Genomic DNA, 13,904 nt, shown 5'->3' with positions numbered 1-13,904 from the left:
TTCATTGTTTTCCAGGCCAGCTAAAGGGGTCTCAATAGCTACTAACAATCGGAGTAATTGAATAGTGGAATAAATTGAAAGATCTTGAGGGGAAAAGTGTATAATGAAAATAAAGTAAGACCAGATGATTCCTTTGCCACACATACACAACATGGATGGACGGATGGATGGATGGATGGATGGATGGATGGGACACCTGGCCCACGAGACTGCAGCTTTGGATAGGTTGGATAAAACTCCTGTAACGTCCCAGGCTCCTTTTTTAATCAGCTTGATGTGCGTTTTATTTTTACTTAATTACATTTGAAACATTAACCATACAAGCGAACAGCTTATGGAATGGGGGCTCTTTCCATTAGGATATATAAACGGTGTGTGACAAAGGAATAAACCGTCGGAAATATAGACTACGGGAAAAGATAAATCAGCATAATGTAGCAGAGAAATGTTTACTTGTTTGAATTGGACACGCGCAAAATCCAATTTATTTTCCCTAAACAGAATATCTGGCTTCCCAACATGACACCCATGTTACTAATTTGTACATACACACTTTCTGCAGATTCATAATAATTAAATAACACTTGTTTCAATATTATTCGTTAATATTTTTTCCACGACAACAATCATTTTAACTCACATTTTCTGCACTAATTCTACAGCTTCTGTGGGTTAATACGATGATCATCATAAAATTTTAAAAACCACTGAAACGAAATCACATTATTAGTATTATGAATGTCAAAGTCAAATAACCTTGTCTGTTTGTTTTTCAAACTAAACTAAGTGGTGTTGTTGTAGTTAAGCGTGTATCCAGATGTGTCTGGGCAGATGTGGTGTGATCTGGGACCTGCAGACGCTTACTCTCTGTTGATGGAAATAACCTGCGTTGGTTTGGAAGCGGACCAGCGGGAAAGCGCCTCTGTGTGCTTTTCTTTCCACGCTTGAAGTAAATTGGAAGCGAAGATTGAGTTCATCTAGCTTGAACTAGCAGCCCTCCGGGGGGAATATGTTATCCGGGAGAGCAGTGTCAGACGATGGGGTTTGAAATGAACAGTGTCAGGAGGACTGCGCCCAGACTCCTAATCCCACCTGTCACTGGGTGAAAACCAGCAGCGTGGGTGCTGCCACACGGCCGGGAAAGAGTAGCTACAGCTCGTGCAGGTGAAGGTGGTGTGAATTTGACTCAGACATGTGTTCAGTGATATCATTTCTGTGATGTAGTTTCGTTTTTGCTCCCATACCTGTTAACGACAAATCAGGGTGCCATCTCTTCCCTATGAAAACATATTGAAACTGAAAAACGAGTGCTTTGATTTACATCCACCTTCTACATGCACACGTGCCCATCTAATGTGTCCAGCTCATGGAAAAAAAACAAAGATTTATTTTTAAAATTATTTCCAGTGTTCCACCATTCCACTTGCTGATTTTGTAGCCTATAAAACATCAATTTTGGGTTCAATCTTTTTCAAGCAGTCTGGTGCATGTTGAAGAAACGATTCGTTCCAAATGATCACACAGCCGCATATGATCAGAACTTACATCTGCAAAGACAACTCTCTTTTCTTTATAAATTGCCTTATTGGTAATTCCTGAAATAAAAAGTGAACTGATCTTCAGTCTCCTGGCTGCACGCCCCTCCCCCTCCCGCTCCTTCCCAGAAGGAGCCCTGCATGCCCGGGGCCCCTCCAGGAGCCACTGCAGTGAGCTATTTATGGTCTCCAAAGGACCAAGGCCCCGCCTCTCTTAAAACATTTTCACATACCATGTTAGACGCTTCTCCTCCTCTCCTTTCTCCTCCTCGCTTGTACACCTATGGAGGATGCTTTCCGCCCCGGGGGCCTCCTCTTCCTGCGCTCCTATTGGCCCCCGGTGAGCCACTGCCGTGGTGACGTCAGGCCCCGCCGCCCCTGCAGCGCTGAATGGACCTAGCAGCCTGTCTGATTCACTCCAAAACAGCTCAGCACGGCACGGACATCATCCCGGGAATAGAGACCGTACAGGGACAGAGGCTTGGCGGGACAGCGAGGAGTGCTCAGCCTGCAGAGAGGAGAGAGGCCTCAACATCTGCATCATCATATACTTTTTTTCTCCAAAAGACAGGACGGGGAGTGCGCCCACCGTGTTGCGGGTGTATGTGCGTGCGTTTGTCTCCCGGTTTGGATCACGATGATGCAAAGTGCGGCGGTCCTACCGACAGAGAGTCCTGTAAAGAGTTTACCGGAGATTCTCGGAGTGCCACTGCAACGTAAGACATTACCCTCCTTTTTTTTGTCGATTATCAATCTGGAAACCGGGTGGCGAGTGCAACCTGTGCTGCGGGGTTTTGCTGTATAGGGAGAGGGGCTCAGTTACAGTAACTCGGCCGAGAATGAGGATGGGGAGAGGAGGCTGGACCTCTCTGTCTTAGATTGTCACGTACAGGCCAATGATGTGTCATGCTGCTTGTATTTCAACGAGCATAGACGTCTTAAATAATACTGATTATTGAATACTGATTATTGGCCTCAAAGTCAAGCAATGACTATCCCGCATGTCTAATTCCTCTTTGCAGCCTCACTTGGCTGTAGTCTGCAATAGGATGCAACACGTACAGTGCAAAGGCACTTTGGTTATTCATCCCAACCCCTAGAAAAAAAAGAGAATAATTTCTGATATTTAAAGCAACAGTATTTCATTTTCTCAGTTTGGCCTCAAACTTTGAGTCAGGATGTTGGGCTCCCAGCGAGCCTTCCCAGGCAGCTGTTAATGTGTAAACGAGCCTGCATGGCCAAGACATCAGACGCAGTTGTCATCACCCATCAGACAAATGCACACTGACTTTGATTGACACTCATTACTGGGTCAAATTATTTCCTCATGAATTTTTTTTTCTCTCGTTTTCGTTTCTATAGTGAGGCCTTGATATCAGTGCGTATGTTTTCCAATTAAGGTCAGGATGTTAGCAGTACTGGTAAAAGCAGTAGTGTTAGCCCGAAGTTTGTGTGTGCCATTATTTATTCAGGAAAAGACCAAATATTTCTCACAGTTATTTTTCAGCATCTTATTGCGTCTTCTACTTTTCAGCATCAAAGGCTAGAAATCGCATACATCTTTTCGCCCCGGCGTGTTAATCTGTCCCAGTCCCTTTATAATCTGATCGGGCAATCAAGATAGAAGTGCGATGGAATACATCCCTGCTCTGACCTAAATATGCGAGTTAGTCAAATGTACAGATGGATCTCTAACAGGATACCTCGTAACAACAAAATGGGGATAATAAAGTGAGATAATTACTGGACGGTTCCTAGATTTTAAAACACTGAAAATACAATGTTCGATCCAAATTGTTCCTTCTAGGTCTAAATATTCAGGCTAAATTATAACACACGTTTGGCTTCCAAATAACCCAAAATATAAAATAATATTATTCTCTTTGTACCACATTGTTGTCGTCTGTTCAGTGTAAACAAACCTAATGCGAAGAAAAAAAGCAAGGGGAATAGAATAACTTTATGTTTTCATTTTAGAATTCAGCAAAGTATTTAAACCTAACCAACAAAGAGACTATCGGCTTATGCTCTTTAATTTTATAAATCGAGTCAGATTAAAAGATTGGATAAAGATCCTGCCACTCAACCCCCTGCAGTATACCAGCATTCATCCTGGATTTAAACCTGGATTATTGCAGGAATAAAAGCAACAGAGAATTTATCTACACCTTTATTTTATATCATGAACAGAGTGCTCTGCTGACTCAGGGCAATTACACCCAAACTCTAACCTGCAGGCTATTATTCTGGGATATGTAGTGTTTACTCCACGTTTAATTACCACAAATCATTTGACAATTGAAAGAATAAATGGCTGCCAGACTGCACTTATTCTACATAGAAAGAAAAAAAAACTGTTGGACTGAAAATGTGTTCCACTTCCTGTGTGAAATGACGGAGATGATGAGACTGAATTATAGACTAAAATAATATAATTATATTATATAGTAAATTGAAAGAGTGAAGAGTGGTCGCAAGAGATATGAAGACCTCGTCTTCAAGATATGAAGACGTCCTGCTCTCTCTCTCTCTCTCTCTCTCTCTCTGTCACACTCTCACATACTCTCACACACTGTCTCTCTTTCACACACACACACACACACACGGTGGCCCTTGACGGTTGCCAAGATTGTGCTGCTTTCCTTTTAGCACCACTTCTGTCGCACCCACTCAGCTTCGCCCACCCACCACTTATCTCCAGATATTCAAATTGCCTCTATTTTTCCTCATTTAAAAAAAAGCCAAGACACAGATTCAAGCGCAATCCTTTCTAAATAACTTCTTACACCATCCCTGTTGAATTCACTCACTGTCGAGGTTAAACAAAGCCAGTCCAGTATGCCCCTGTCTGTCGGTGCAGGCATGCTGCTCTGTATTTACTGGCCATCGTTGTCCTTTGCTGTTCTCTGCTGTAAAATGAAATATGACTAGGCCGGATATTTTAAGCAAGTTACATTTTTCTATTCTTCAGAAAAATACGAACCAATATGAAAAAATTGGATTTTTCTTATTTTTTGTTACATTTAAACATAATTCATTTCAGTCACAAATGTCTCGAGTTAAAAATATTTAAATTAAACTTGCACAACTTTATTACACATTCTGCATATTTAACGGGCTGAACAATATGGAACATGCGTGTTGTGTGCAAACGGCCTCGACCTCCGTGTTGCATAACCCGGGAGCTTTGGTTTGTGTGTGCTTTGGTGAGATTTAGACGGTTGTTATATTGCCTAGATGATGTTTAGTCTTAACAGTGACCAGCCTCGCTGCCGCAGCTCGTGTGAGCGCATGTGTGTGTTGTGTCTGGTGTTTTCTCTCCATTTCTCCTCGATATTGATTTTGCATTATCAGATATCATGTGGATGTTGGACTAAGTGAAGCCACGAAAGCAAATGTATTAAAAATTGCATTGCTATTTATTTACAGAATAATTGAGAAAGATTGAAGGTTGGTTTTCAGATGACACAAAATAAATAACGGATTGATTCTCTGTTATCTGTCTCTGTGTGATTAAAGACACAAACTTAAATGCCTATGAAATAAACCCGATTATATACAACATTTCTTGTGTTAGGATCTCTGTGTTTAAACAGTCTAAATTATGGCATTTGGTTTATTAAAGGTCCAACTTGAGAGGAAACATCTATTTCGTTTTGGACTAACATTTGACTTTCTTTGAGTGATGAGTTAAATGCTAGGATACTTTTTGAAATCTGCAGTTTACTGTAGATCAGAGATGCCGCTGCAGAATAGGTAACATCAGGGAATCAGTACGGTCTCTCTTTCTCTATGTGCACACATGGTCTGCTGCTGCTTCCCAGTTGTGTTTTTCACAACCACTAAATTAAATTGAACCTCGTCTTGACCCTGATTTGGCACCATAGAAGAAGCAGAAGCACGTCTGGATAGAGGATCAAGCTTCAGATAAACATCACTTGTTAACAAAAATAATACAAATCAATATGAAGAACGTTTACGCGTGCAGTGCTGGGAAACAGCTCTGAGTTCAGCACCTTGGACAGTGACGGGCATTTTTTTTAACAAAGCGCTTCATATAGCCTACAGATAAACTGACTTTTTAATACATTGCATCCTCTATTTTTTGTTGTTAACGAAGATGATAAAATCAAAAAAAGTCATCACGCAATTTCAAATGAATAAAAATAAGAAATCAGCGAGACAAAAGTGGGTCAAAATAAAAATAACTACTCTAAACGAATATGGCTAAAATAAAATAGACTGATTAAAGATTTTGAAAATACGAATTGTATCTTTGAATATCATAAAGAATATAATATAATAATTGTCCTATTATAAATCTCAATTGACCAGTACATATTCATTGTAAAGACAGAGATATATAGGCTAGTGTGCTTTTCAAGACTGACCTGCAGGTTGAGACATGATGGAGAGAAAATCCACCTGTATTCAGATTTAGATTCAAATTTATAAGTATGTAGTTATACCGTGTATAACGGGGATGTGTGTTATACACGGCATCAGTGGATGCACACCTCTCTCTGTACTAGCCTACTCACTGTGTGTGTGTGTGTGTGTGTGTGCTCTTGTTTCCCCAACAGAGATCCCTCAGTGTGCCGGCTGTAGTCAACACATCCTGGACAAGTTCATCCTGAAGGTGCTGGACAGACACTGGCACTCCAAGTGCCTCAAGTGCGCCGACTGTCAGACTCCGCTGGCGGACAAATGTTTCTCCCGGGCAGGGAGCGTCTACTGCAAGGAGGATTTCTTCAAGTACGTTTATTATTTCTTTTGTCTTAGTGATGAAATTATATTTTTCTTCTTATATATTTGTTCATAGTTGCACGCAAGCTTTCTTTGAGTTGGTTTCTTGGCCTAGCTAAATTGTGAAAGCAAACATGGACTATAAAGTCCAAACAAGCTAGCAGAGTAGCCCCCCCCCCCCTAGAAAGTAACGTTGACTTTATTTAACATGTTAGTCACTTTCACCACTAATAAAGGTGGAAAGTGACTGAGTCTAACGGAACTAAGTCTTTTAATAATTCGTATATTTTGATATTTAAATAACAGCCTACTATATTCCATCTGGTAAAAAACGTTAGCAACATTAGCTTAACTTGCTAGCCTAACGTAAAGTTAGCTACCTGATTTCGAAGTTGCTAATTAGCATAATAGTATAAATCCAGTGTTTCTAGTTAATACAATTTTTGTTTAGGAATTTGTGCAGCCTTTTTATTTCATGTAAAGCCATGCTTTATTGTAATAAATGAAGACAATGTACTTATTTTTTTGTGGGTTTTAACAACCTTATTATGTAGCCTATTTATTAAACCAAAACATCCAGAGGGAGCTAGAGAGCTAACGTTAGTAATATTAAATACCTATATCCAATTGTTGAAATGATTTTGTATTAAACATCTAAAACTTTGCTGGTCTGTTATAAATGGCTATCATTATTACTCAGCTCAAGGCACCATGCTGGACTGTATTTTAGTAGTAGCAGTAGTAGTAGTAGTAGTAGTAGTAGCAGTAGTTTATTTGATTATACAATACATAATACAATTAAAATGACAGATAAATAAGGTCATGTACTTCTCAGTACATTCTTCCAAAATGATTAAAAGTAATTAAAACAAAAAATTCCTATGTTCAATTTTTAATGTTATGCTTAATTATTTTTATTGTTTAGGTGTCCATAAAATTCATAATATTTTATGATCTATTTATTGATGAAGGTATTCAGAATATTCATATTTCTACATAATTTAGCTTTTCACTGGCTGTTTAGTCCTGGTGTCATCATAAGAAGAAGCAAAAAACAAGAGCTCAAAACCCCTTTTCTGTTTCTCTCTTTTTGCCATTCCCCCTATTTTTCTTTCTTTTAAGTGAATGGATTTTTGAGGCATTAGAGAAGACAATTGAGTTTGACTTTTATCCAAAACAGGGTCAGCAGATCCAGGCTTTTCACTAAATCATGTCTGAAAGGTTTTAATGCTCAAGGCTTGAATGAGATCTAAAGAGAGCTAACAGTGTTAGTCGACCCCGGGTGACAGCAGGGTGACGTTTGCATGTTCAGTGCTGTGGCGAGGGACACCTGTGTGACTGGAAAACATAGACATACACAAATGTAGACACACAGATTCAGTGGTGTATGCCTCCAAGTTGTGATTTGGAGGCTTCACCTTGCTCTTTTTATATCTGTGGGTAGGTTGTCTGATTTAAAGCCTCTCCCGAGTCAGTGTTTTATTGGTTCTCCTCAGGGTGTGTTTACTGTGGGCACCCCATCTCCTCCTTCTTTTTTCCCTCTTCCTCCTCACACACACACACACACACACACACACACACACACACACACACACACACACAAACAGACAGAGAGGCATACACACACATGCAGAGGCATACACACACCACAGTGCATTGATCCTCTTCATCCATCAGGTCTATCGTTAACAGAAATGCATTCCAGTGCTGATTTTTCTCTCTACAACAGCTGGAGCTTCTATTAATACAGACACTGGGCCATCATTCTTGGCTGCAGTTAAAGAAATATCTGTCTGGCATGTGAAATTTTAATCTCGGTTGGTCTCGCTATCTCCACCAGCCTGTAAAGTGGGCATAAATGGAAAGGAAGTCAGTCTACCCTGCTGGCGTTATGCAACAAATGTTCTAATGGCTGCTCACTTCTTCATGTTTTCCCGCAGGCGTTTTGGAACAAAATGTGCATCATGCCAACAGGGGATCCCTCCAACGCAGGTTGTGCGGAAAGCACAGGACTTTGTGTATCACCTTCACTGCTTTGCCTGCGTCATGTGCAGCCGACAATTGGCCACCGGGGACGAGTTTTACCTAATGGAGGATGGGAGGCTTGTGTGCAAGGTGGATTATGAGACTGCAAAACAAAATGGTAGGTCTGCAAGCATACCAAAAAATAAGTGGCAGCATTAGCTGATACTCAACTTAAATCCAGCCAATGTAAAAGAAAAATACAGGTAAAAACTTTACTTAAAACAATTTGTTTCAACAATCAGGACTCCTTTACAGTCAGAAACAGCCTATGTGAGTCTGGCATTACATACATCAGAATCACAGTAGATGATGTGACAGATCAAGCTATGTACACTGAGTAATGCAGTGAAATGACTACTGACTGTGGATCTATGTTGTTTGTGGTGTGGGTGTGTATGCTGTCTTTCTCCCTCCCTCTCTTCTGAGATTTCCATGCATCTCTGATTGATTATGTAAAGTGAAGCAACCCCAATAACTCCATTCCTCTGGCACTCCGGCTGTGTAGATTTATGTCCTCTGCTGTGGGAGTGGGACAGATGCACAAGGACAATAATACACTTCCATACATGACCATTCACTTCATTTAATGCACGTACACTCCACGCAAAGGCCAAGGGGCACTGACTGTTAAGGCACCATAACAAATATAAGAAGACGTCACTCACACCTAATGATGTTTTCAGATGATTCCGAGGCGGGGACCAAGCGACCGAGGACCACTATCACGGCCAAGCAGCTAGAGACCCTCAAAAGTGCCTACAAAAACTCGCCGAAGCCGGCACGCCACGTCAGAGAGCAGCTGTCCTCAGAGACGGGACTGGACATGAGAGTAGTTCAGGTAGAGGGTTTCGTCTTTGAATCGTCCATATTCCTGCAAAAGGATCTCTGTTATCTCCAACCTGTCCAAAATAGCAAAAAGACATTAGCTCTTGATTTCAACATCTTTAAACTAGCACTAATCTTTACTAATTGTCCCCTGTATCACAGATGTTTTAGCGTCGTATGACTGAATTACAAGCTGAAGTCCTTAGTTACCTAATGTTTGTTTTCAAATATAAATGGTGTGAAACAGGCCTTTATTATCCAACTTTTGGAGCTAAAAAGATTTTATCTGAATTAAAAAGTTATAAAAACACATAACCTGTTAATGATAAATAAAAAACTTTATATATTTTACAACTTAACATTTTTTCCCCAATTGTCTTGCCTTTTCTGTTGATTTAACATTCAATTGTGAATCTGTTGTTCACAACTTTTTTGTGTCAAAGAAAATGGTTTTAAGAGTTTAACATTTCAAATATCATAAGAAATGTAATACTAACTATACATATAAATATAATATTAACAGGAAATAATGTTATTATTGATTATTTTAATGATGAACTACAATATTAGTTATTATGTTCACTTAATAATAATTAATAACAATAATAATTGTTATGATCTCCATCAGGTGTGGTTCCAGAACCGGCGAGCAAAGGAAAAGCGTCTGAAGAAAGATGCAGGTCGACATCGCTGGACTCAGTTTTATAAAAGTGTCAAACGCAGCCGAGGTGGAACTAAAGTGGAGAAGGAAAGCTCAGCTGACGACGCAGGACTCAGTGACAGTGAACTGAGCTTCAGAGGTACGTATTGTGTGCAGAACTTAAACCGAGTCCATATCTCTTATTTGTTAAGAGGGAGATTCTTGAAAGAGAACTGTCAGTCATGCTGTCGTGCTAATGGGATTAAGGAAGCCTAAAAGCTGCTAAATGATCCGGTGCAGCAGCAATTCAACGTGTCAATTTGTGGCAATTCAATTGTTTTCTTGCATTGTTCAATGCACGGTGTCAGGAAAATCCAAAACGGCATTCTCATTTTACATTCCCCTCACACCTCCCCATGGCCGCTGCCGCATCCTCCTGCCGCCGTCCGTTGCCAGGATGGCGCTTATTGGAAAAGAGAGAGGGTCCTTAGTGGGATGCAAATGACATCTTAGACATCTTTGTGTTATTTAATGTTCACAAACCCCGCTTTGGGTAGTTATTAAAGTCTTTAAGCCACTTTTTAAAAAGAAGGCCATTTTTTATGAGAAATGAAAACATGGTGACAGAAACTCTATAAAGCATGTGAGGCTTTTAGACAATTAGGGAGAAAGTGCTCTGGGGCATTGTTGTTATTGAAACCACTCAGGGGAGAGATTGAGATGGAAACAACTATTTTGTGCTGCAGTAATTGCACACATACTGCACAGACCTCTTTTGTTAGAGAAGAAAGTAAGGCAGATCCTTTCTCACCAACAAAACTCAAATGCTTTTTAAATACTTACCAGTGGCTCAGCGGGCCATTTACTGTACCTGTAAAATCCACATAACGTTGCCACAATAAATCTCACTCATAGAAGCACTTAACTGTATTGAAATATAACAACTATATAATGCTCTTGCTGTTGACAGCACTGTTGATGTGTCAAAGTTTTTACACCCTTCATGCTAAGTGACGGTATCTTCTACACAGACGACCAGGTACTGTCAGATCTCGGCCACACCAACGGGCTTTACGGGAGTGTTGGTGACGTGACCAACAGTGCGGTGCTGAATGGCGGCTTCTCTGTCGATGTGGCGGGACAACCCTACCACGACATCCGAGCAGGAAGCCCCTACGGTCTTCCTCAGTCGCCCTCTTCCATTACCTCTCTGCCCGGCCACACCCCTCTCCTCAACAACTTGGGCTTCAGCATGGACAGTCTGGTGGTGCAGGGCGGGCCGGGCGGCGTGGGACAGGCACTGAGGGCCATGGCAGGGGGCCCAACTTCAGACCTATCCACAGGCAGCAGTACAGGATACCCTGACTTCCCCACCAGCCCCGCCTCATGGCTGGACGAGATGGACCATTCCCAGTTTTGAATCTAGAACACGGCGTTGTGCGTGTACGACAAAAGAGACTTTCACAAGGCTTTATACGTTTCTGTCTATCACCCTCCAAGACTGGTATGTTTTGTGGTTTTGGGCGAAGAGGAGAAGAAAGAGAGAAGAAGTGTGACTCTCAGTCCCTCAGCAGTTATAATGGTGAGGTAACAACCGGGTCGAGCTGTGTAGTCTGAACAAAGTGTGACGAACACCTCCACACCACTGAATGTTCAATCTCAACACTGTAACATACAATTTTTGGTATCACCTGACTTTTTGTTCTTACACTCCAAGAATGAGACTGAATGTTGGTGGAAGGGAAGGTAATATTGTCCCCCAAAATAAACCATCCCTGTCTAACAGCAACAACAATAGGGCTACATTCTTGATCAAAGTCCCATGAGACCCAGGAGGCACCTGCATGCTTCTGATTCCTAATGAGTAGGACTGCTGTTGGGCCATATCAAAGCCTGTTACATTGGCAATGCACTTTACTCTCCTCTTCTTTTTCTACACATATGGAGAAGAATGCAGAAAGAGGAAGAGAGAGAAAGAGGAGAGACATATGCACAAGGCAAAAACACAGTGTTTCATTGGGAGAGAAATTTACAAGAACAGTGGCACAAGTGTAAATTTTGAACCATGCTGATGTTTTTTAATGTATTGCTGAAGCTTAAAAGTTATTAGGAAGTAGATGGCGGTTGGTCTGTCTACCGTCCGTCTGTCCATTGAAACTGACATCTCCTCTGTTTGAATGAGGGCAAACACTGTTTACTACACAGCAGGCCTCTCTTCTATATTTATAAGTGCTTGACTTGTTCTTGTCTCTGTAAAAGCTGTCTGAGAGCGGACGTCTGTCAGTATTAAATTATCTGTTTCCAGACTCACCAGGCATCCAAGCTTATGTGTTGGAGGACAGTCAAGAAAACTAGGGTTTTGGAGAGATTCTCTTAACCATTCTAGTAATATATCACACATCTAAATTATTAATTCATTTCTTTGAATGCACAGAAGTAAGACAAGTGGATATCCATTTATAAGACATGCAGATTATTTTGCAGATATTAGTGACCAAATGAAATGGTTAGGCAAATACAAAATATTCAAAACACCAACAAGTATTAGCAGGACCACAGATAAAAAGTCCCTTTGTGTTGGCTCTTCTGTTTCCTCAGCCTGATCCAGGCTTCTCTTCGGTAATCTACTCAGTCCAGCAGAGCTCTAGCTTTGCCTGCTATCAACCTACTTACTGACCCCAGATGTGTTGTCAATCTGTTCTCCCTCTGCCTGGCCTCCATATCATAGGGATTACCACAGAGCCCCCCACGATCAGGGCTGATACCCTACTGTCGCTTCAGTGCTGGCATGACCGCTAGGCTGATATGTTTATTACTGTACAGTTCAGGCCACATCAGCTAAATTCCCCCTTTCTTCTAAAAGTTTGATTTGACCTGTTGAGCATGTCAAAACAAAGTTTTAACCTGGGGGAAGGTTTGCTTAAAAACACATCCCTTCTCCTATTTCTGTTTTGTCAACTGAAGAAAAGAAATCAATCTGTGTGGTCACCTTTTTGTGAAAAAATGCCAAGTTCTTTTTTTACTAGATTATCCTGTTTAAGAGCCAGAAAGCAAATCAACAAACAAAAAGTAAATTGGGTAACACTTTGGATTACAGCCCGCAAATTTCATCGTAATTATCTAGTAAATACTTGGTATTAATGGGACACTTACCGTATGGCTAAACTGGCGTTAAAATATAAGTGCAGGGGAAGATGACAATAGTTTAGGGAATATTTCAATGACATTAGTTGTGGTTTAATTTATTTAAAAGTGGAAAATAGCAATGTTAAAGAGTTTAAAACATGAAGTGTAGCGTACATTATTGTTTCCGGGGAGCAAAACATTCGTTTTTTTACAACAAGCTAAGTACTTATAGTATAATACATTTCCAATGTGTTACTCCCAGTATTCTCCCCTTGTACATACCAGTAGATCCCCATCAGGTGTTTTATTTTTACTTCATCTGTACAAACTATTTTCAGTGTAATTTGCGGGCTATAATCTAAAGTGTGTAGTTAAAATCATACACAAACACATTACTACTACAGTTTTGTCTATTCTGTGTTGCCTCAGAAGTTTGCATCGTAATTGTTGTAAATTTTGTACAGTTTGAAAACGTGTTGATCGTCTTGTTTCATGAACGCTATTTATTATTGCCATGTGTCTTTGAAAAAGATGTAAAAGAGAGCACTGAATTTATTCATTTATGCCTTCTGTGTAATGGTATGAACCGTGTACAGTCAAATCTATACGAGGAAAATAAAGCTGAATTGTCTTTGGGTTACCCCCGGGTGCATTTCTCTTTAATAGACCAGGCCTGTGGTGATGAATATAAGAGTTAAGATTTTCAGCTGAACTTTGTTTTCAATATATCAAAAGAAAAATATCTGCTTTAGGTGTTTTTATTATTTTTGCCTTATCTAAACGCTCTTAGAGCAAGTTAACCCGCAAATTAATTTACCCATTGAGAGCATTTACCACACACTTAGGCCTCTATTCAATTGTAGGGATCCATTTAGTACCACCAAGAGACAGTGGTCAGTCAGTTAACAGTGATTGATGCTGTTTTCCTCTCTCGCTCTCGGGGTGGGGGTGACAAGAAAGATACATGAAGAGAGAGAAGAAAGAGAGAAAAGATAAAACAAGTGGAG

At 40.5% G+C, this 13,904-nt stretch overlaps 1 protein-coding gene across 1 annotated transcript; it reads left to right on the top strand.

Moving 5' to 3' along the window:
• The first annotated feature begins 1,823 nt into the window (after positions 1-1,823).
• Positions 1,824-13,537, top strand: lhx4 (LIM homeobox 4). Its single transcript, XM_034882300.1, has 6 exons — positions 1,824-2,251; positions 6,119-6,290; positions 8,222-8,424; positions 8,990-9,144; positions 9,760-9,931; positions 10,803-13,537. The coding sequence occupies exons 1-6, from the start codon at positions 2,173-2,175 to the stop codon at positions 11,189-11,191; spliced, it is 1,170 nt and encodes a 389-aa protein (XP_034738191.1). The 5' UTR covers positions 1,824-2,172; the 3' UTR covers positions 11,192-13,537.
• The last annotated feature ends 367 nt before the right edge of the window (positions 13,538-13,904 follow it).

Source organism: Etheostoma cragini, chromosome 9 (assembly GCF_013103735.1).
Source record: "Etheostoma cragini isolate CJK2018 chromosome 9, CSU_Ecrag_1.0, whole genome shotgun sequence".
In the NCBI taxonomy this organism is placed as follows: Eukaryota; Metazoa; Chordata; class Actinopteri; order Perciformes; family Percidae; genus Etheostoma; species Etheostoma cragini.
Note: the sequence above shows the minus strand (reverse complement) of the source record. Positions and strands in the feature narration are given on the sequence as shown.